This window comes from Carcharhinus amblyrhynchos, chromosome 3 (genome assembly GCF_965287045.1).
Source record: "Carcharhinus amblyrhynchos chromosome 3, sCarAmb.v2.hapA, whole genome shotgun sequence".
NCBI classification, from domain to species: Eukaryota; Metazoa; Chordata; class Chondrichthyes; order Carcharhiniformes; family Carcharhinidae; genus Carcharhinus; species Carcharhinus amblyrhynchos.
Genome location: NC_137326.1, coordinates 135,725,194 through 135,749,729, shown reverse-complemented (window position 1 = coordinate 135,749,729; position 24,536 = coordinate 135,725,194). Strand labels below are relative to the sequence as shown.

Below are 24,536 nucleotides of genomic sequence, written 5' to 3'. Positions count from 1 at the left end.
TATTCCAAATTGATGTCCATCGTGCCAAGCAGTTTGCGCAGGTGAGTGGACAGTCCTTGCTTCTAATAGAATGAGTGATGAGACTCTCTGCGAGTGATTGGTGGTGGACGGTCCCACAGGGAGTGACTGTGGGGAGTGACTGAGCGAGGGAGGGAGGTCCATCACTGGGATAGCTGCCACTCTTTGCCCATTTAGCCTCCCACCTTTCTGGCTTTCATTTAAGTTGCTCCAATCCATTTCCCTCCAGCTCAAGCAGCAAGAAAATGCGGTTAACACCGCTGCCTCACACTCCAGGGACCCGGGTTCGATTCTCGGCTTGGGCCACTGTCTGCACTTTCTCCCCATGTCTGTGTGGGTTTCCTCTGGGTGCTGAGGTTTCCTTCCACAGTCTGAAAGATGTGGTGGTTAGGGTGCATTGGCCGTACTAAATTCTCCCTCTGTGTACTCGACAGGTGCCAGAGTGTGGCGACGAGAGGATTTTCCACAGTAACTTCATTGCAGTGTTAATGTAAGGCTTACTTGTGACAGTAATAAATAAATACACCTCTGGCAGCAATGTCACTCGGTTGGTGTCATCCAATGGAAACCTCAGGCCAGCTAGCGATGTTCCTATGGTGACAATATTTTAGCCACTTGTCTAAATCTTAGTGGGGAATTTTTTAAAATTTGATTTATGTGATTTGGTTTATTATTGTCACGTGTATTAGCATACAGTATTGTTTCTTGTGCATTATACAGACAAAGCATACCGTTCATAGAGAAGGAAAGGAGAGAGTGCAGAATGTAGTGTTACAGTCACAGCTAGGGTGTAGAGAAAGATCAACTTAATGCAAGGTGGGTCCATTCAAAAGTCTGACAGCAGCAGGGAAGAAGCTGTTCTTGAGTCGGTTGGTAACGTGACCTCAGACTTTTGTATCTTTTTCCCAACGGAAGAAGGTGGAAGAGAGAATGTCCAGGGTGTGTAGAGTCCTTGATTATGCTGGCTGCTTTGCCAAGGCAGCGGGAAGTGTAGACAGAGTCAATGGACGGGAGGCTGGTTTTTTATTTGCAGCGAAATGTTTCATGTGCAGATTTACTGAATAAACAAACCGTTCAGTAACCATGGAACATGTGATCATGTGAGCTCAATACTCACACACGAGACCATCATTGGCCTGTGTTTATTTACTCATCTGAGTTGCCTTCAGCTGCCAGGTGCGGCCATTGCTGACAAGACCCTGAGACGGCACACTCAACTTTCAGTATAATTGGTGTGTTTGCTGTGTGTCCACTTGCGATCCGAGCTCCCTCCTCTCGCCCGGCAGTATCACTCCCGTCCTTTCAAAGATGGATTGTTTCTCGGGGGATAATTACTGGTCGCTGGCTGGGGAGTGTTGTTACTGGAATTCTCCATCGCTTGCTGGGTGCTCTGCGTGCACCCGGTCAATGCGCGGCACTGCATCACGAAAAGGAGGGACCAACTGGGATTGTCCTCTTGGAGCAATGAAGGCGAGTTCATGGAGGGCTTCAAGATCTTGACTCAGGAACAGTGGGAACAGGACTAGACCAAGCTGACCTGGAGCCCCCTCCGCCATTCAGCAATATCATGACGGATTGGCCACCTCACTTTCCTGCTCCAGCCCCATTAACAAGGAGAAGGTGTTTAGGTTGGCAGGAAGGCCGGTAACCAGAAGAGACATACTTAGGATAATTGACAAAAGAACCAGAAATGAACTGTTTTTTTTAAAAACACAGCAAATGTTGCACTCAGGAACATGCTCTAGAAAGGAGGTGGTAGCAGATTCAACAGTAACTTTCAAAAGGAAATTGGATAAAAGGCTCAAAGTGGAGAAAATTGAAAGGCTGCAGGAGTGGGGCTAGTTGGATGACTCTTTGAAAGATCCAGCACAGGCATGATGGGCCAAATGGCCTCCGGTGCTGTAAGATTCTATGATGTTGCAGTGACAAACAACTAAATTAACCTAGCATCGGGGCCCACTTGAAGAAAGAGAAGTTTTGGTAACTGGGAATGTTTACATTGGAGACATGGTGGCCATAGAGAGAGTTTACTGAGCTATTGGAGATGTGATGGAACAGACTCAACCTAGTCCAAGTACATGCATCACCACAGACTCTACAAGTGGGTTCAGGCTTCGTTACAGGAGATGGGCGGTTTGGATTGATTTAATTGGTACAAGGAGCAGTGAATCTAAAGAGTGGATTGACTTGGGGCAACAGTGCCAGCAGGAAATGTTGAAAAAGACAATCACAATTTGAACAAATTATTTATTTGGCAAGGAAAAGCAGGGATGCATTTGGGAAACTCAGAGTTTAACCTCCTGCGGATTCTAAATTCTAATTCTTGGACTCAAAGTCAAGAGAACAACTGGACATTCGGTGGAATCTCCAGTTTTTCTCTCCATTTTTTAAGTCTGGCCTGTGATTTTTTTTTTGAAGTTTCCTGGGATTGGGATGGGGGGATAGCAGGTGGGGACAGCAGAGATTGGGCTTGTTCTTCCCATAGTTTCAGGCCCAATGAAGAGATTTTTCCTCGCTTTCAACTGCCTTGTGTTCCTCATCATTGGTTTGTTGGGTTTGAGACCTCCCCACCAATTGAAAGAAAATTGTGAAGAGAGAGCCCAAGGATCCAAAAAGACTCAAGGTGATTGGATGAAGAATGCAGCCGCAGGATTCCAAAAGCTGTCCTGTCTCCTTGTCTCCTTTTACATGGCCTCGGACCTGGGGCTTGGCCATTTTACAGTGCCTGGATAGCTGCGTACTGGAGGAGAAGAGGCCCCGGATCCTGGAAGCCTATACACCTTTTGAACTTGGGAACCAAACAATTAGACTGGAGAGGCTCCTCCGATCTAGAGTACTCCTTCACTCTCCAACATTTTCCACCACTTTGTGACATTCTAAAGCACTGCACGGACATTGAAGTATATTTGAAGTGTAGACACAGTTGTACGACAAGCAACAGACAATTTGTGTCCAGCACGATCCCAAGAAAAACAGCAGTGTGACAATGACCAGGCAGTCTGTACATTTTAAGTGATATTTGTTGGTGGATTCAAGGAAGCAGACTGGACGTAGGGACAGTGTTTCCCCTGGCTGGGGTGGGGTGACAGGGGTTGGGGATGGGGACAGGGGGTGGAGGGTGTCAAAAACAAGGAGGCCACAGGATACAGGATAGGCCATTTAGGATTGAGACGAAGAGAAACCTCTTCATTCCGAGAGTGGTGGACCTGTGGAACTCACGACTGCACAAGGCTGTGGAGGCCCAGTCACTGAATATACTTAAGAAGGAAATAGATAGATCCTAGACTCTAACGGTGTGGAGAGATTTGGGGAGAGCGCTGGCTTGAGATGGAGGATCAGCCATTGAATGGTGGAGCAAGCTCGAAAGGCCAACTGCTTACTTTGGAACAGAGGACCCTGATTGAAGGTGATTGACAAAAGAAACAATAAGGACATGAGAAACCTTTTCACACAGGGTGTGGGTAGGATCTGGAGTGCACTGAGTGCAGGCAGATTCAACCATGGTATTCAAAAGAGTTAAATAGTTAGATGAAGAGAGATAGGTAACAGGGTAATGGGCAAAAGGCAGGGGAGAGAAGCAAGCTGAGTGATTCTTGTGGAGCTAGCCTGAACACAGTGGGCCAAATGGCCTCCTGTGCCTGTAACATTGCTGTGACTTTATATGAAGAGTGCATTGTTACAGTTTTGAATCAGGTGCTTGCTGGCACCAGTATATGGAGTAAACCGAGTGACAACACTGCCTGGGTTCACCCTTGGCAACAGGGAAGCCCCCATTCAATTATTTTTGACACGTAGGCTATAGAGGAATCTGGATATCCTTCCCTACCCTTGCAAGGATGGTCAGTGCGGATGCATGGAAGCAATTCCAACTGCTCTGAGTGTGTATTTCCATTGAGCAGAGATGGGCCTGGGTGAATGTTGGAATATTTCAGGAATGATGGATAATACTCCCCCCGATTTACCCACCCTCCTTCGTAATGACTCGGTTAATGAACACCAGATGGAAGGTCCTTTTCCTCATTCCTGCTGACCGGTGAAATGGGCCAAGTTTGGAGACTTGGGTATCAGCAGCTTCCTGATCGCAAGAACCCGCGAAAGCAGGAAAATGGCTCCTCCACGAAATAAAACCCGGAATGTTCTGTGGTTAAGGGTGGGGGAGGATTGAAGGATTCATTTCCAAATACGTTGGATAGTTGTTTGGGAGGTGTTAGAGTTGGAAATAATGTGATCTTCTCAACTGCAGCAATCATTTTCCTGTCAGATGACGGTTTGATTTCCTGAGTAGCTCCTACAATTTGGATATTAATTCATCGCCCCTCTATAGGCCTCAATCTCTACTATCTGTCTACCATAGACTTGGAAGCTCTGGATGCCCTGTCACAGCTGTGACAATGTGGGAAGGATAGATTAACACCAGTGAGCCCTTACTAACGAGCTTCAGTTTAGCTTTTTACCTCCCGAGCATTTCTTTGAGGTAAATTGTTCCCGACATTATCGAGATAGGCCCTGGGCTTCTTTTAAGGGAGATTAGCCCTGGGACACAGGGCAAGGCCAGCAGTTAATTACTATGTGGCATTGTTTCAATTCTATCCTTCCTCTTTCTGGATTTGACAGGCAGCTCTCGCACGCTCACCAAATCTCCTGAAGGTCAAACTAAAATTTCAGGGCAAGAGTTGGGAAATTTGGAGCAGTTCTGGCTTCAGAGCGTGTAATAAACCTTCAATCACCTTTCAGCTGCTTCAGAGGGAAGCTGTGAAACTGCGTATAAATACTTTAGCTCTTTCCTATTTTATTCATTTCTTCTTTCCATTAATCCAACTTCAGAGTTTGAATTATGCATTTTATTTTAAAAGCGAAAATGTGGGCTGAATTTCAGTGAAGCGACTCGAACCCATTTGAATGTTTCTGTCGAGGACCGCAAAGAAACAATAGTGAGATAAGTCCATGGATTGGGCAGACTTAACGGATCAGTGAGGTCCGTTTGGGTTTTTTTTTTATCTTGTCCACAAGAAGACGGATCGAGTATGGGGCAGGAAGAGAAACCGCATTTTAAGCTTCAAGAGAGGGGGCATTGTTAATCACAGCGTATCCACTCCTTCTCCAGCACCATCTCTGAGTGCAGGCTCGATGGGCCAAATGACCTCCTTCTGCACCGTAACCATTCTGCATTTCTGAGTGACCCCTTTCTACGTGATATATGTGCCAACAAGACCAGAGTGACCATGGGCAGGGACGCCTAACATTACCAACCATCCAGCATCGTCCTGAAGTCTTTAAGAATTAAAAATTCATCTCTTGGTAACTTGAGGCCTAAAAATCCAGTGTTCGTCAACATTTTCTTTGGACAATTTTGTTAGTGATTAAAATATTGGAGATGGGGTGGGTGGGAGATAAGGTGTTTGCCTGCACCATCCAATCAGACAAAGAAGGGTCCATTCATTCATGTTCTAAGTTGTTGTGGGAGGATGATGTTGGAGTTCTTGTAGCGAAATGGCTTGTGTCTCTGCCACTGAGCCAGTGGTTCCAGGTTTGGGTCCCACTCCAGGACCTGATGGCCATGGATGAGATGTTCAATCTTCTAATCCTTCCAACACACTCCAATGACAGGTGGGAAAAGTGGGAGAGGTTCCTGGTCAGCCATGTGATGGAAAGGGAGTTGGAGCCACTACCGTTACTATCCGTAGTCCAGACTACAGCATGCATGGAGAACAGTTTGTTGCCATAGCAACTCGGACTCCTTGGGGCCGTTTGGCTCAGTTCACTGACGTGGGTCAGACTGGTGCCAACTTCAGGATCCCTGTTCCAGCTGGGTGGATTTGGGACCTGTCTCCTTGTCCAGTCCCAGTGGAGGGCATGGCCCTGTGGGTCAGACCTGCCATCAGGCAAAAAAACAGAGCAAGTACAGATGGATGGAGTAACCAATGGCAGGAGACTGGGACTGGAGTGTCATGTGATCAAAGCTCCATTAATGTGTCCAACCAGTTGGCAATTCTGGAGTGAGGTCAGGGAGAGGGTGTGGGTGTTCACTGCAGCTGATTTTGACCCTGTTCTTGTCCGTTGTCCATTGAGGAGGGGGTTGTTGGAGAGCTCTGCATAAACCATGGGTCAAACCTGGGGACATTGCTGATATGTCCAATGGAATTGTTCAAAGCCCTTATCCAGTTGAGACTATGTGACGTTCCCCCGATGTTAACTTTGGAGGTGCCATCTGTGCTGACATCAAGTCACTGACTCATCGGTTAGTCACAATGTGGATCTTTCCAAGAACATTCTGATCCTACAGTAGACCAAGCTTCCTTTTGCCTGTTTACCCAGGATGCTGCGTTCCACGATGACCATTTGGCTGATTGCTGATTGTAGAAGCAGGTGTCTGAGACAAAATGGAAAGCACCAACAAACCGTGTGGACTGTAGAACTGCAGCAAGTGTGATCAAGCTCCCAGAGTCACTGGATTTTATAGCACAAAATTGGCCCTTTGGCCCATTACATTCGTAGCAGCCATCAAGCACCCAGCTATTCTCCTTATAATTCTGTGAATGACCAAGTGTTTTCTGCAGGATTGACCCTGTAACGTCTGCGGAACCTGTGTCAACGTCTAGCTGTCCGAGACTTAGGATTTGACAGCCTGTTTTTGCTTTGGCTTCTCTCTCTCTCTCTCCTGTTTGAAGTGGTTGACTCTTGGGTGGGCTATTGTTCCACGTGGGGTGACTGGGTGGGTGGGGAGGAGAACCAGTAACTCTCTGAGAGACCTCAGCACAGCTGGCTGAACTTGCCGGAGCGCAGACAGTGAGCGTGGCTCACAATTTGAGCATGGTGGGTATCACGCAGGAGGTCGGTGACGTTCCCATCCATTCCTCCAACGGTGGGAGTCACAGGACAGCTGCGAGGCGAGGGAGCTGATCCAACTTAATGTTCCAAACCCCACTCCATCCCTCCCAGAAATAGCTTGTTGGGGGTCACCTTTAACACCTGAGCTAGCTCCCTCCACTCAGCATCGTACAGACTGCAAGTGAAACTTGGAATCTTTCTGTAATAAGAATTCCCTTCATCAAAATCCCTTTATCTATAATTCCAACAGCGGTACACAGAGTGCTAGCAGTTTACCTTCAGGAGTGCCAGAGGAACTGACACTCCTAGTTAATTACATGGAAAAGACTCCCCAGTTAGCCCCTCAATAGACTCCTTAATCAGGGAGTTCATATTCCAATAGACCAACCTCAATGGCCTGGTTAAAGTCATTACAATTTCCCGATGATTACAACCTTATTCTTGTTGGACAAATCAGCTGAGCTGAGGGATGATCAGTTTATCCAAATAATAAATGTGTTTTCAATATCTTTGCATTGATCTACTGAAAGGTTTGTGGTGAGTGTTTTTCTGCAGGACAGTGTTACAGTGTGGAAGGTGCTGCCTGAAAGGGCAGCGGGAACAGATTCAATAGGAATTCTCAAAAGGGAATTGGATAATTAGTGGGAAAAGGAGTTTGGGGGGGCGGTGGGATTAATCGGATAGCTCATACAAGGAGCTGGTACAGGTGTGTTGGGCTGAAGAGCCTCTTGCCGTGTTGAACCATTTTATAACTGTTATTTTTCTCTCCCCTCTATTTCCTTTGTCGCAGACCCCCAGCTGAAAGGTATAGTGACGCGGTTATTCAGCCAACAAGGCTTCTACCTACAAATGCAACCGGATGGCACCATCAATGGAACCAAGGACGAGAACAGTAATTACAGTAAGTCGTGAGCTCCCAGCGCTGTGCACTGGTTCAGGAGGTTCAACAGCAGGCCCAGGGGAATCTCCCGATAGCTCAAAAGAAGCAGAGAAACTGCTGGAAGTACTCAGCTGGTCTGGCAGCATCTGTGGAAAAGGGAAACCGAGTTCATGTTGTAAATTGGATAGGACTCTTCTTTCTAATACCCTGAGGTGTCTCCTCAGCTTTGGGCACTGGAACATTCTACAGAGGTCAGGCCCACGCAGCAAGAGGCTGACTCCATCACTTCACTCATTGGCTGAATGATGGTGATGGGGTTGTGTTGCTGGGAGACTGCGGGGAGGGGCTGTGTTGCTGGGTGACCGGGGGAGGGGCTCTGTTGCTGGGAGATGAGGGGGTTGGGCCTGGTTGCTAACTTATAAGGACGTCATGGTGGTGCAGTGGTTAGTACTGCCACCTCACAGCGCCAGGGACCCGAGTTCAATTTCATCCTTAGGTCATTGCCTGTGTGGGATCTGCCTGTTCTCCTCGTGTCTGCGTTTCCTCCGGCAATCCAAAGATGTGCGGGTTTGGTTAATTGGCCATGCTAAATTTGCCATTTAGTGTCAGAGGGACTAGATAGAGTAAATACATGGGGTTTTGGGGATAGGGCCTGGGTGGGATTGGGGTCAGTACAGACTTGATGGGCCAAACGGCCTCTCTCTGCACTGTTCAGATTCTACGATTCTATGTAAGAAAATGGGGATAGAGCAGGGGGGTGGATCTGGGTAAGATGCTCTGATGGATATTTGGTGTAACCTCAGTGGGCTGAGTGATTGCCTTCTGCACTGTAGAGATTCTGTGATTCTGAGCAAAGTTTGAGACCACATCAGTAATACACCAATCTGATTCTGCTCACTCAGATTGTCGACTCAGTGGGCCAAAGGGCCTTTCTGCACTGAGATTCTGTGACTGCTTCACACAGTGCAAATTATGCAATGACTTCAAATAATGTAGCTTTTCTTTTAAACTACCTTTACTATCCATAACGTGACTCGAATACTGGACTGATGTCTGGAAAATGTCACGCTTTTTTTCCTTGAGACGCAAACAATATGCTTGAAAACGTTCCTTCTAAAGTATTCAAGTGCTCTTGTTCTCTGGGCCCTGTAATTAGAATATCATCCAGGTGACATTGTACACCAGAGAGACCACTTAAAATGTAACCCATCAAAGTTTGGAATCGGACTGGTGTGGGTGTCATTCCAAAAGGCAATCTTTTGTAATGAAAAAGATGTTGAGTAATGATGGTCAATAATGGTTGAGATTTGGCGATACGTTAATCTGTAAATATGCTTGTGAAAGATCAATCTTGCTAAATTTCTGCCCACAAACACATCTTCAATTAAAAGAGGTGGATATTGATCTGTGCTCACACTGGAATATGGCTGTTTTAGATCACCACAAATACAACGCGAATCATCTGGTTTCATGATAGGTCACTCAATGTAACTGGCTGTAACATGCCAGTATTAACACGTCATACTAATTCTTCTTCTGCCCTGGGACAAATTGCATATCACATACAGTGCAGAAGGGGGCCATTCAACCCATCGAGTCTGCTCCAAACACAATTCCAGGAAGATAATTAAGCCTAGAATCATTAAATAGTTACAGCACAGCTGGAAGTTATTTGGCCCATCATATCTGCACTAACCCCCCCAAAAGGATAGGTTTATCCAGTGCTACGATGCAGCCTTTCCTCATAACCCTGCTTAATGTAAGATCGACAGAGTGCGAGAGCTGATTGTTTTATTCCAGTTCCTGTGAGAACGTTACTTGCATAGAGTGTTGCTGGAATGTGGAGTGTTCTGTCCGGTTGACGCAGAGATCATTACATTGCTTTCTGTATATTTGATGCAACGTAACACAGAGGACTTTGGGGAGAGAGGGTGTCGGATTGGATTAGGATTAGTTTGGGGTTGATATTGGAACATGGGGGAAGATTGGGGCAACGGGGTTATTTTGGGATTGATACAGGCTTGAGGGAGAGAATGAGGCAGTGGGCTCAGTTTAAGATTTAAGTTTAAATGTATTTGTTAGTGTCACAAGTAGGCTTACATTAACACTGCAATGAAGTTACTGTGAAAATCCTCTAGTCTCCACACTCCGGTGCCTGTTCAGGTACACTGAGGGAAAATTTAGCACTGTCAATGCACCTAACCAGTGCATCTTTCGGACTGTGGGAGGAAACTGGAGACCCGGAGGAAACCCAACCAGACACGGGGAGAACATGCAGACTCCATATTGGCAGTGATCAAAGCCAGGAATCTATTCCAGGTCCCTGGACTGTGAAGCAGCAGTGCTGACCACAATACCACTGTGTCATCGGATTATTTTGGGGTTGATACTTGCCTATGGGGAGAGGGTGGGCAGTGAGATTAGTCTGGGGATTGATCCTGGGCTGTAGGGAGAAGGTGGAATAGTGAGATTAGTTTGGGATTGATACTGGGCTATGGGGAGAGAGTGGGGCAGTGAGATTAGTTTGGGATTGATACTGGGCTATGGGGAGAGAGTGGGGCAGTGGGATTAGTTTGGGATTGATACTGGGCTATGGGGAGAGAGTGGGGCAGTGGGATTAGTTGGGTGTCACTGGGTTATGGGGAAAGAGCAGGTCAATGATATTAGTTTAGTACTGATACTGGGCTGGGGGAGAAAGAGCAGGACAGTGGGATTAGTTTTGGGATTGGTACTGGGCTATGGGGAGAGAGTGAGACAGTGAGATTAGTTTGGGGATTGACACAGGGCTATGGGGAGAGAGCAGGGCAATGGGATTAGTATGGGATTAATACTGGGCTATGGGGAGAGAGTGGGGGAATGGAATTAGTTTGGGGATTGATACTGGGCTATGGGGAGAGAGTGGGACAGTGGGATTAGTTTGGGGATTGATACAGGGCTATGGGGAGAGAGTGGGACAGTGGGATTAGTTTGGGGGTTGATACAGGGCTATGGGGAGAGAGTGGGACAGTGGGATTAGTTTGGGGATTGATACAGGGCTATGGGGAGAGAGTGGGACAGTGGGATTAGTTTGGGGGTTGATACAGGGCTATGGGGAGAGAGTGGGACAGTGGGATTAGTTTGGGGATTGATACAGGGCTATAGGAAGAGAACGGGGGAGTGGGATTAGTTTGGGATTGATACAGGGCTATGGGGAGAGAGTAGGGCTATGGGGAGAGAGTGGGGCAGTGGGATTAGTTTGGGGATTGATACAGGGCTATGGGGAGAGAGTGGGGCAGTGGGATTAGTTTGGGGATTGATACAGGGCTATGGGGAGAGAGCGGGGGAGTGGGATTAGTTTGGGGATTGATACAGGGCTATAGGGAGAGAGTGGGGCAGTGGGATTAGTTTGGGGATTGATACAGGGCTATGGGGAGAGAGCGGGGGAGTGGGATTAGTTTGGGGATTGATACAGGGCTATGGGGAGAGAGTGGGGCAGTGGGATTAGTTTGGGGATTGATACAGGGCTATGGGGAGAGAGTGGGACAGTGGGATTAGTTTGGGGATTGATACAGGGCTATAGGGAGAGAGCGGGGGAGTGGGATTAGTTTGGGGATTGATACTGGGCTATGGGGAGAGAGCAGGGACAGTGGGATTAGTTTGGGGATTGATACTGGGCTATGGGGAGAGAGCGGGGGAGTGGGATTAGTTTGGGGATTGATACAGGGCTATAGGGAGAGAGCGGGGGAGTGGGATTAGTTTGGGGATTGATACTGGGCTATGGGGAGAGAGCAGGGACAGTGGGATTAGTTTGGGGATTGATACTGGGCTATAGGGAGAGAGCGGGGGAGTGGGATTAGTTTGGGGATTGATACAGGGCTATGGGGAGAGAGTGGGACAGTGGGATTAGTTTGGGGATTGATACAGGGCTATGGGGAGAGAGCGGGGGCAGTGGGATTAGTTTGGGGATTGATACTGGGCTATAGGAAGAGAACGGGGGCAGTGGGATTAGTTTGGGGATTGATACAGGGCTATGGGGAGAGAGCGGGACAGTGGGATCAGTTTGGGATTGATTTTGCAGAGGTATGATGAGCTGATTGGTCTCTTCTGTTGTGCAGTAGAGCTGTGTGGGATAAGTGTCTTACTTATTTATACCAGGCCGATGTAACTAATGCATCAGGCTTTTTGGCTGGGGAATTTAATGAGTTATATTATTCATCCAAACCTTGTCTCTGGACCTGAGCCATCAGCACCGTTTGAGGGAGGGTTCATTCCTGGCAGTGACAGATTTGATGGAGAAACGGATGATGTCTGTCTGGGTGTGAACAATCCTCTCTGTGCCAGCTCCCTGTACCAGTGCAGTCTGATTTATAACTCAAAACCCTCGTTATTGCAAAACCACCCCTTCCCCATTAGCGAGGTATGTAACCCAGTCAGCGGATACTCTGCTGCTTTATCTGACCATCTATCTGCGGATGAAGTGTTTGATGCTCCACTGTGCCACTCCCCACACTAACCAACCCCCTCTCACCTCCCACTTTACCAGCTGATTCACTGTGTTGGAACAGGAGGAGGCCATTCAGTCCCTTGAGCCCGTTCCACCACACACTTGATCAGGACTAATCTGCAGCTTAATTCTTGCATTGGTTTAATCTTTTAATAATCTTGCTGAAAAAATATTCCTAATTGCTTGGATTTTTCTTTCACTGTTGGATATTCATATGGTTCAAGTTGCCTCCCACGGTATGGGAAAGTGGGGTGGTTTCTGCAGGCTTCTTGAAGCTTTCTTGGGATAAGTAACTAGGATCCGCAGTGAAAAGGAAACTTTAATTGCTGGCTAGTGGTTATGTTTTATTTATAGCGATGGACAATCCTCCGTATTAGAAAACTGCTGGAACAGAATCTTTTCTGCCCTGCACAGATCTTCTTGGAATCCTTCTCCCAGCGGATCCTTTTTTTAAACCTCTATTCCCTCGTTGATGAAGAACAGTTCTCAGTGAAGTTTAAAAACGCCTACACTGTCACTGTCTTGCTGGCTAGTGAGTCCCAGAGAGTGCAGTAGCTCGAGTGTCACACCCTTAGGTGGGGATTAGTGTGGGGAGCAGCACAGTGTAGCATCAGATACTCCATCCAGTGCAGGACAGTTAGGTGGCAGAGTAAAGCAGCAGAGTACCCTGGGACTGGCTTACACACTGGCTTCCACTGTGAAGGAGCTTCTGAAGGCAGAGGCCGACGTTTAGACTTAACCCCGCACTCTCTTGCTTAAATTCATAGTAACTTCACTGCGGTGTTAATGTAAGCCTTGTGACCAATAAATAAACTTTAAACTTTAGAGCATGACTTTCCCCGAAGCCGCTGAAAATGTGACCCAGAGACAACGCAGCACCTGGGACGGGGTTCCTGGGATCTGAGTCAACAGGCCAATTACCGGACCTGATTTACAGATTGGGAAACAAACAGCCGGAAGGGAGGGTGAATTCACGGTGTGAATTTCAATGATGCGAGGAGGGAATCTTAACCAAAAAGAAATGGCAGAGTGATGTATCCGGCAAGCAAGCCAGTGTATTCAGAGAAACAGGCCAGTTTCCTCTCCCGATTCCAGCACAGTCTGTCAAAGGAAAACAGGGGTGCGTGTGTAATGTCATCGTGTGGGGGTGGGGGTGGGGGTGGTGGGGGTGGTGGTGGTGGGGGTGTGGGTGTGTGGGTGTGGGGGTGTGGGTGTGGGGGTGTGGGTGTGGGGGTGGGGGTGGTGGTGGGTGTGGGGGTGGGGGGCTCAACATGTCACTGAACCCTGCTGCACTGAGATTAGGGTGCCATCTTTAAAGAATCAAACCTCCCCTCAGCCCAGCATGGAGGTCTCAGGGTCTCCCGTCCCCACCCGATCAGAGCGAGCCCTTCCTCCCACCAACCATACCATTAGCCCCTTCCCCCCCCCCCCATTAGCTCCTTTTCCCCATCATTAGCCCCTTCCTCCCATCATTAGTCCCTTCCCCCCCACCATTAGTCCCTTCCCCCCCACCATTAGTCCCTTCCCCTCCACCATTAGTCCCTTCCCCTCCACCATTAGTCCCTTCCCCTCCACCATTAGTCCCTTCCCCTCCACCATTAGTCCCTTCCCCTCCACCATTAGTCCCTCCCCCCACCATTCACCCCCCCTCTACCTTTAGCCCCTCCCCCCCACCATTAGCCCCTCCCCCACCATTAGCCCCTCCCCCACCATTAGCCCCTCCCCCCACCATTAGCCACCTCCCCCACCACTCACCCCCCCCTACCTTTAGCCCCTCCCCCCACCATTAGTCCCCCACCCAGCCATCATCGCCTCGCCCAATGATCACCCCCTCACATCCACCCTATTCCTCCCCCCCACCCAACGTTCATAGCTCTCCTCTCCCCACCCACCTCAGACCTCTCCCCCCCCCACCACTCCCCCCCCCACAATCCCTGCACCCGATCATCAACCCCATCCCCTTTCCAAGGGAGTGGAAGCAGAGTCTTTGAATATTTTTCAGGCAGAGCTCAATACATTCTTGATGGACAAGGGGGTGAAAGGTTACTGGAGGCGGAGGGTGGGGGGGTTGACAGGAATGGGGGATTGAGATCACAATCAGATCAGCCATGATCTTACTGGGTGACAGGGCAGGCTCGAGGGGCAGAGTGGCCTCCTCCTGCTCTGAATCCATATGTTTATAATTGAATTCACCACACAAAGTAGCAGTGAAAACACTTTCCCCGCCCTCCGAATGCTGGAGTTAGTGTGCTCAGGGTAAATGGAATTGAGGTGAGGAGGAGCCCTGAGTTAATGAATGGTGGCATTGATTTGAGGGGCTGAATGGCCTCACCCTAACTGAGCAGTTAGACGAACTGAAGCTCAACACGGTGATGTTTTGATCAACATTGTGTCAGTGCAGGCTGGAAAGATCCAGATTGTTGCCAGAAACACCACCGTTGATCGAGAGTGTGATTCTCTGGCATTCCAGAAAGGTTTAATGAGGTGATTTACATTTTCTCCTGTTAGCAGATATTTCTGATCGGCATTCTAAAAGGGCCTGAGGTGGCAATCGTCTGCTTTGTTTCAACGTGGATGGTTTAAAATTGGATTCACCCACCTACAGACATCAAAGTCTGTGGCATTAATCAGGGAGCGAGCGAAAGAGCTGGAGATTGGTTGGTCTTTGCAGGCCTGGCTAGCACAGATACGATTCTGTTGTGGCAGTGCAGATTTACTCCCGCTTATCTCCTCAGCAAGCAGGCCAGATTTGGTTTGAGAGGAAATGGAGATTAAAATAAAGTTTTGGGTTGAGTGGGCTGACGTCCAGCTGATTAAGCAGCATTCCCCCAATGCAGACAGATCCAACTGTTTCTCCTTGGCTTATCTCACCACACTTTTAATTGGATTGGAGTGGGATTTAATTGCCATGGGACAGGTGTGAAATTTTCAAAGGTTGGTTCCAGCACATGTGCTTAAAACGCAATATATTCAAAATTAAGATTTTGTTTTGATGATTCCGAACTGCACTTGGCCAATGCTGAGCAGAATGTTCTCAATTTCTTTCTTCAGCACAGACCGATTGCACTGTGTCCCGGTCAGTTTGCACATAGAGTGAGTTACAAGATAAAGCTTTTTCCTGTTGGCTCTCCACAGATTGGTTACTTGTTCCCCTCCTCCCAGACGCTAATGCTCACTAACATCCTCTCACTGTGCACTCTGTCGCTCTCACTGTGCACTCTGTCGCTCTCACTGTGCACTCTGTCGCTCTCACTGTGCACTCTGTCGCTCTCACTGTGCACTCTGTCACGGACATGCTCTCACTGTGCACTCTGTCGCTCTCACTGTGCACTCTGTCGCTCTCACTGTGCACTCTGTCGCTCTCACTGTGCACTCTGTCGCTCTCACTGTGCACTCTGTCGCTCTCACTGTGCACTCTGTCGCTCTCACTGCGCACTCTGTCACGGACATTGTCTCACTGTGCACTCTGTCGCTCTCACTGTGCACTCTGTCGCTCTCACTGTGCACTCTGTCGCTCTCACTGTGCACTCTGTCGCTCTCACTGTGCACTCTGTCGCTCTCACTGTGCACTCTGTCACTCTCACTGTGCACTCTGTCACGGACATTGTCTCACTGTGCACTCTGTCGCTCTCACTGTGCACTCTGTCGCTCTCACTGTGCACTCTGTCGCTCTCACTGTGCACTCTGTCGCTCTCACTGTGCACTCTGTCGCTCTCACTGTGCACTCTGTCGCTCTCACTGTGCACTCTGTCGCTCTCACTGTGCACTCTGTCGCTCTCACTGCGCACTCTGTCACGGACATTGTCTCACTGTGCACTCTGTCGCTCTCACTGTGCACTCTGTCGCTCTCACTGTGCACTCTGTCGCTCTCACTGTGCACTCTGTCGCTCTCACTGTGCACTCTGTCGCTCTCACTGTGCACTCTGTCACTCTCACTGTGCACTCTGTCGCTCTCACTGTGCACTCTGTCGCTCTCACTGTGCACTCTGTCGCTCTCACTGTGCACTCTGTCACTCTCACTGTGCACTCTGTCACGGACATTGTCTCACTGTGCACTCTGTCGCTCTCACTGTGCACTCTGTCGCTCTCACTGTGCACTCTGTCGCTCTCACTGTGCACTCTGTCGCTCTCACTGTGCACTCTGTCGCTCTCACTGTGCACTCTGTCGCTCTCACTGTGCACTCTGTCGCTCTCACTGTGCACTCTGTCACTCTCACTGTGCACTCTGTCACGGACATTGTCTCACTGTGCACTCTGTCGCTCTCACTGTGCACTCTGTCGCTCTCACTGTGCACTCTGTCGCTCTCACTGTGCACTCTGTCGCTCTCACTGTGCACTCTGTCGCTCTCACTGTGCACTCTGTCGCTCTCACTGCGCACTCTGTCACGGACATTGTCTCACTGTGCACTCTGTCGCTCTCACTGTGCACTCTGTCGCTCTCACTGTGCACTCTGTCGCTCTCACTGTGCACTCTGTCGCTCTCACTGTGCACTCTGTCGCTCTCACTGTGCACTCTGTCGCTCTCACTGTGCACTCTGTCGCTCTCACTGTGCACTCTGTCACTCTCACTGTGCACTCTGTCGCTCTCACTGTGCACTCTGTCGCTCTCACTGTGCACTCTGTCGCTCTCACTGTGCACTCTGTCACTCTCACTGTGCACTCTGTCACGGACATTGTCTCACTGTGCACTCTGTCGCTCTCACTGTGCACTCTGTCGCTCTCACTGTGCACTCTGTCGCTCTCACTGTGCACTCTGTCACTCTCACTGTGCACTCTGTCGCTCTCACTGTGCACTCTGTCGCTCTCACTGTGCTCTCTGTCGCTCTCACTGTGCACTCTGTCGCTCTCACTGTGCACTCTGTCGCTCTCACTGTGCACTCTGTCGCTCTCACTGTGCACTCTGTCGCTCTCACTGTGCACTCTGTCGCTCTCACTGTGCACTCTGTCGCTCTCACTGTGCACTCTGTCTCTCTCACTGTGCACTCTGTCGCTCTCACTGTGCTCTCTGTCGCGGACATTGTCTCACTGTGCACTCTGTCACAGACATGCTCTCACTGTGCACTCTGTCACAGACATGCTCTCACTGTGCACTCTGTCACAGACATGCTCTCACTGTGCACTCTGTCACGGACATTGTCCCACTGTGCGCTCTGTCACGGACATTGTCTCACTGTGCGCTCTGTCACGGACATTGTCCCACTGTGCACTCTGTCACGGACATTGTCTCACTGTGCACTCTGTCACGGACATTGTCCCACTGTGCACTCTGTCACGGACATTGTCTCACTGTGCACTCTGTCACGGACATTGTCTCACTGTGCGCTCTGTCACGGATATTGTCTCACTGTGCGCTCTGTCACGGATATTGTCCCACTGTGCACTCTGTCACGGACATTGTCCCACTGTGCGCTCTGCCACGGACATTGTCTCACTGTGCGCTCTGTCACGGACATTGTCCCACTGTGCACTCTGTCACGGACATTGTCTCACTGTGCGCTCTGTCACGGACATTGTCCCACTGTGCACTCTGTCACGGACATTGTCCCACTGTGCACTCTGCCACGGACATTGTCCCACTGTGCACTCTGTCACTCTCACTGTGCACTCTGTCACGGACATCGTCCCACTGTGCACTCTGTCACGGACATGCTCTCAGTGTGCGCTCTGCCGCCTATGTGGTTACTCTATCTCACCTTCCTCCTTGCTCCTCTCAATCTCCAACCCCCCCTTTCCTTTACAGTTTATTTCTATATCACTCTTCCAATCCCTGCGGTTATTTCTTCCTGGCTGTTTTCCTTAGACTTTCACATTGAGCACCCTTGCTGTCCTCGTGCTGGATTTGAGATCCTGCACTGAGCTCCCTCCAGTTTTCCATCTCCAAGCTCTTCCTCATTTCCCTGACCATCTGCACCTCCTTCTCAACCTGACTGTCCTTTCCTTCCTCCTCCGATAACATACTTCCCACTTCCCCTCTGGAAGCTGCTCAGTTTGACATTCCTGCCGCTGCCGACTCAATCAAGTTGTTGGTTCCGTGTCTGCCGTTCACATTTGGATTAAATCACTTTACCGTCGCCCGGACTGTTAGGAATCACTGGTTGAACAGAGACCAAGAGTCGCCTCCTCCTTCCTTTTAGTATTAGGCTTGGAACCTTTGATTTTTTTGATATATTTTAATGATCTAGATCTTGGTGTGCAGGGGACAGTTTCAACGTTTGCGGATGACACGAGACTTGGAAGTATTGCAAATTGTGAAGAGGACAGTGTAGAATTTCAAACAGACATAGACAGGTTGGAAGTCTAGGCAGATGGATGGCAGATGGAGTTCAATATGGAGAAGTGTGAGGTGATGCATTTTGTTTGGAAGAACACGGACAGACAGTACAAAACAAGGGGCAAAATTCCTAAAGGAGGGTGCAGGAGCCCAGGGATTTGTGTGTATGGAAATTATGCTGAACTTTTTATACAAGACACTAGATTCATAGAATCTCTACAGTGCAGAAGGAGGCCATTTGACCCATCGAGTCTGCTCCGGCCACAATTCCACCCAGGCTTTATTCCCGTAATCCTAAACATCTACACTGCTAATCCCGACACACTAGGGTCAATTTAGCATGGCCAGTCAACCAACCTGCACATCTTTGGATGGTGGGAGGAAACCAGAGCACCCGGAGGAAACCCACGCAGACACGGGGAGAACATGCAAACTCCACACAGTCAGTGATCCGAGGCCGGAATTGAACCCAGGTCCCTGGCGCTGTGAGGCAGCAGTGCTAACCACTGTGCTGCCCTAGTTAGACCTCAGCTGGGATATTGCGTACAGTTCTGAGTGCCACACTACAGGGAGGATAGAGAGAGAGAGCAGAAGAGAATGGTTCCTGAGTTGAGAAATATTATGAGGATAGATCGGAGAGGTTGCAACCATTCTCCTGGGAGAGAAGAGGGTAAGAGGAGATTTGATAGAGATGTTCAAAATCATAACGCAGCTGGACAGAGTAAATGGGGAAAAACTGTTTCTGATCTAAAACTACAGGGCACAAATTTAAGGTTAAGAAACCAGTGTGATGTGACACATAGAACGCAGTGAGTGATTGGGGTCCGGAATGCACTGCCTGGAAGTGTGTTAGAGGCAGGTTCGATTGGAGCATTCAAAAGGATATTAGATGATTATTTGAACAGAAACAATGTGCAGGGGTACGGGGAAAAGGCAGGAAGTCATGGTGCTCACGTGGAGAGCTAGTACAGACACAATGGGCCAAATGGCCTCCTTCTGCACTGTATCAATTCTGTAATTTAACAGTAACCATAGCACTTCCTATTCACTGAGTCACATGTTTCTTGTTCCTTCCCCACTATTGCCTGTACTTAACTTTCTCTTTTCTGAATGCATTGCCACTCCATGCTAATCCCTCAGTTCTTTTTAATTCATTTGTGGGTCATGGGTGTCACTGGCTGGCCAGCCTTTATTACCCATCCCGAGTTGCCCTTCAGGGGGTGGTGATGAACTGCCTTCTTCAATCGCTGCAGTCCATGTGCAGTGGTAAGCAGCTGTCGAAATTTGCTGATGACACCAAGATTGGGGGAAAGGCAAATTATGCGGAGGGTGTGGAGAGTCTGCAGAAGGATCTAGATAGGCTGGGCGAATGGGCCAGGAAATGGCAAATGGAATTTAATGTTGGCAAGTGTGAGGTGGTCCACTTTGGTAGGAAGAATGGTAGGAAGGACTATTACTTACGTGGCGAAAAACTGCAGCAGGCGACGGTGCAGAGGGACCTCGGGGTCCTTGTGCATGAGTCGCAAAAACCCAGCTTGCAGGTGCAGCAGGTGGTCAGGAAGGCGAATGGGATGCTGGCCTTCATAGCGAGGGGGATTGAATATAAAAGTAGAGAGGTCTTGCTGCAGCTGTATAGGGCATTGGTGAGGCCGCAGCTGGAGTACTGTGTGCAGTTTTGGGCGCCGCACCTGCGCAAGGATATTTTGGCCCTGGAGGGAGTGCAGAGGAGGTTTACTAGGCTGATACCGGAGTTGAGGGGATTGAGCTATGAGGAGAGGCTGAATAAACTAGGCTTGTACTCGTTAGAGTTTAGAAGAATGAGGGGAGATCTCATTGAGACGTATAAGATGATGAATGGGATGGATAGGATAGAGGTGGAGAGACTCTTCCCGCTCAAAAAAGACAGTAGGACTAGGGGGCACAGCCTCAAGATAAAGGGGAGGCGGTTTAGAACGGAGTTGAGGAGGAACTTCTTCACTCAAAGGGTGGTGAATCTCTGGAATTCTCTGCCCGTTGAAGTGGTGGAGGCTGCCTCGCTAAATATTTTTAAGAAGCGGGTTGATGGGTTCTTGATAAGAGAGGGGATTAAGGGTTATGGGGAGAGGGCGGGAAAGTGGAACTGAGCCACAACAGATCAGCCATGATCTTATTGAATGGCGGGGCAGGCTCGAAGGGCTAGATGGCCTACTCCTGCTCCTATTTCTTATGTTCTTATGTTCTTATGAATAGTCAGTCACTTGTTCCTCCTAAACATCCTACACCTCTCGCTGATGTAGTTCAAACCCCTGAACGCGCAAGGTGAGGGACAGAGAATCAGCCGCCTGGTGCATAGAATCATAGAATCCTACAGTGCAGGAGGAGGCCATTCAGTCTGCACCGGCCGCAATCCTACCCAGACCCTATTCCCGTAACCCCACCCTGCTCATCCCCCAGACACTAGGGTCAATTTAGCATGGCCAATCCAACTAGCCTGCTCATCTTTGGACTGTGGGAGGAAACTGAAGCACCCGGTGGAAACCCGCACAGGAGAACGTGCAAACTCGGCACGGATAGTGACCTGAGGCCAGAATTGAAGTAGTGCGAACCACAGTGTCGCCATGACCGAGCTGGCCTTTCGAGGAAGGCTGTAATATCATTGTATATCATAGAGGAATGATACAGAAGCTTGACTTTTACCTTTAGCAAGTTTATTCTTCAAAACAGCGCAGTAAAGTTACAGGCTCCGTATGGTTCCCCACACTCAACTATTAGAGCTATCTCTATGTATATCCCTGTACGTAAAATCATGTTGCAGGCCCAAAAAAAAATCATGTTGCAGCTGTATAAACCTTGGTTAGGCCACATTTGGAGTATTGCATGCTGTTCTGGTCACTACACTACCAGAAGGACCCGGAAGCTTTGGAGAGGATGCAAAGAAAGTTCACCTGGATGTTGTCTGGTCTCGAGGGTGCTGGCTATGAGGAGAGGTTGAAGTTTGAGAAGCATAGAACAAGAGTCAACGATAGAATTAGAAGGTGTGCTGGGCACAGCTTGCAAGAAGTCGCCTCATTCCGGCGCCATCTTGTTTGCTACAAATGGCTTCCTTGACCATGGAGCCAAACCTGCCAAAAGGGAGCAGTGGAGTATTGCTGATGGGCAGAAGCAGTGTTTCTTACTGGGAGTGTCCACCATGGTGCGGATGGTTCCGGTAACACTCTCTCCCCCTGCATCAGTGTCTTCTGACTTCAAGGCATGCTCAAGAGATCTGAGCACCAAAATCTCAGTTGATGTTCCTCGTACCAGACCTGAGGGAGTGCTGCAATGTCACTGGGCTTCAAATGACATGTTAAACCGAGACCCCATCTGCCTTCTCAGGCGGATGTAATAGAACCCATAGCAGTGTCTTGAAGAAGACCAGGTAAGTCCCTGTTTCCAGTCAATATTTATCCCTCATTCAGTGTCACTTAAAAACAGATTAATGTTTGTGAGAGTTTGCTGAGCTCCAATTGTTTGCCATCTTCTCATCCCTGTAACACTGGCTGCTTGGAACGTAAGACACTTTTTGGGACATTCTGAGATCATAAAGTTCTCTACAGAAACACAAATCTACATCGCTCTCCAAGTTGGAGAATTGGTCTTTGTATTTTGGAGATCTAGCAGTTAAAGTTTGTAATTAGCTGGGTGAAGATTGATGGTGGGATTTGAGACACGATGGTTTGTTGATGTTGTAAACCACTTCTTCTCTTCCCAGCTCTCTTCAACCTGATTCCTGTGGGACTGCGGGTGGTGGCAATCCAGGGTGTGAAGTCTGGTCTCTACGTGGCCATGAATGGGGAAGGTCTCCTCTACAATTCGGTGAGTGCAGCCTCTTCATTTCCCCCTTCTTCAATCGTGAAACAACACTGAGCCTCGGCTGTGTGTCAGACGCCCTCTGTTCAAGGCCCCGGGTCACTCACTGTCCACTCCAGGTTACGGGGCACTGATCTGAATGAGCAGTTTAATAAGCCGGAAAGGTTTAGTCAGGTTCAGCTCGATTTGAGAATTTATTCTCAGAGGTGCTGAACTCTGAATTTGTAAAGTTTAATCTTTTTAAGTATTATTTGGAATAAAGGATTCAATTCAACAAAATGTTCTCTTTCTCAGTGTTGTCTCTCCTTCTCCCCATCTTGGTGGGGGAGGACGTTTGAAGTTGAGTGGATTGGCTTTGTTAAGGTTCAGGCCACCCACAATATTCTTCCTCCTTTTGCTTCTGTAGGAGTTGAGGTGGTTCCGAGGTCAGAGTCTCGCTGAAGTCACTTCACTCCGACTCTCCCCACAACATTCCCCTCATTCATGACGCAAGGAAATGGTCCAGGATGGCTTCCTGCTTCATAGATGGGAGGGAGAGGGAATGAGATGCTTGGGGATTGAGGTGACACAGGGGAGCTGGTGTGAGGTGTGTTTAACACAGTTGTTTGGCTCACAACATTGTCTGTTTTTCCAGGGCGACTACTGGGGAACCCTCACGGGTACTCATTAGATTCCTGGCTCCAGAAGCAGTTTCACACTGTTGTGATCCATCTTTGTGTCAGTGCCCGCGGTGAATGTTTGAACAGCTCAGTCTCAAAGTTAAATTAGCTACATATTTACTGTGCCTCTTTTTCAAGAACTGCTGTTTCAGCCCTTCTCTCCATGAAGTCATTGTTGCGCAGACATTAGCTGCCTCCATTGACTCTCCCACACGGCCATTCCTGATCCGAATGCCTGTAGATTATTTTGAGAAAAGTTGATTATCAAATTCAAACTTTATTCTGTCCTTGTTTACTGCTTTTGGCTTTTGTGTGTATGCATGCACGCATGTGTGTGTGCCCCATAGGTATGCACGTGTGTGTGGCTGCTTGCGTGCATGTGCGTGCACGTGTGTGTGTGTGCGCATGTGTATGTGTGAGTGCATGTCTGCCTTCGTGTGTGCGCGTGTGCCTGGCTGCACACTTGTGTGTGGCTACGCGCATGTGCGAGGGTGTGTGTGCATGCGTGAGTGTGTGTGTGCATGCGTGAGTGTGCGTGTGCATGTGTGTAACCATGTTTCTGGCTAATTGTAGCAAAGCTCCAGGGGAGATCAGTTAACCAGGTTACAATAACCTGGTGGATAAAATACTGCACTCGTAACAAAGGTTCATTCTGTGATTGCCCAGTCATTCTTTCCAGTTTTCTTGGCTGGTTGATGTCCACTGATGTTGAAGTAAACATTTACAAAGTGTCTGGATCATGCGCTATTTTGTAAGGTGTCTCTGTATTACAAATCTCAAACATTAATGGATTCAAGTCTGGTACCCAAATACTGGGCAGGAGACTGTTGGTGTTTTTGAGGATTAGATGGAGGATGAAACGTGTTAGGACCGATTATTTCTCATGCTGGATTCAATGGCCGCCCGCGGAGAGTTTCTACCTCATTATCTGTCCCCATGGTCCGGACTGGCTTCACCCTAACAGCCTGAGATCCTCCACACCCTATCCTGCACGGATAAAATGTCAACACTTCATCTTTCATCGCTTCCAGCCCTGACTACATACACTCAAACTCCCGATGTTGATGCAGCACTTCCATCGGAGTTCACCTTTAACTCTTCTGGATCACCTTCCAGATGCCACATTAAACTGAGTCCCCACCTGCCCTCTCTGATGGATCTAATAGATCCCACTGGGGGATCTTTTGGTGTTTAGGCCGAGGCAAACAGAAGTCTTGATTGGAACCTGTGGGGGCTTGCTGTGCACTGATTGGCTGCTGTGTTGTCTTAACTGTGTAATTCGAGAGTAATTCATTGGCTTTGAAGTGACTCATAACACCTTGATCACAATGGGTAGGTGGTGATGGTGTAGTGGTAATGTCACTGGACCAGTAACCTAGAGGGTCAGGCTCTGAGAACATAGGTTCAAATCCCACCCAGGCAGCTGCTGGAATCTTTTTCTTATTCATTAGTGGAACATGGGCATCACTGGCTGGCCAACATTTGTTGTCCATCCCTAGTTGCCCAAGAGCAGTTGAGAGTCAATTTTAGTTCATTTACTGTATAGATATGTGAAAAACCTAGAGTGGT

General features: G+C 48.7%; 1 protein-coding gene across 1 annotated transcript in view; it reads left to right on the top strand.

Moving 5' to 3' along the window:
• Nucleotides 1–24,536, top strand: part of LOC145341160 (fibroblast growth factor 12) — a 166,304-nt gene that overhangs the window by 27,011 nt on the left and 114,757 nt on the right. The window contains exons 2-3 of the mRNA XM_080186071.1: nucleotides 7,637–7,747; nucleotides 22,211–22,314. Coding sequence (XP_080042197.1) covers nucleotides 7,637–7,747; nucleotides 22,211–22,314 — 215 coding nt within the window. The remainder of the gene's footprint in view (nucleotides 1–7,636; nucleotides 7,748–22,210; nucleotides 22,315–24,536) is intronic.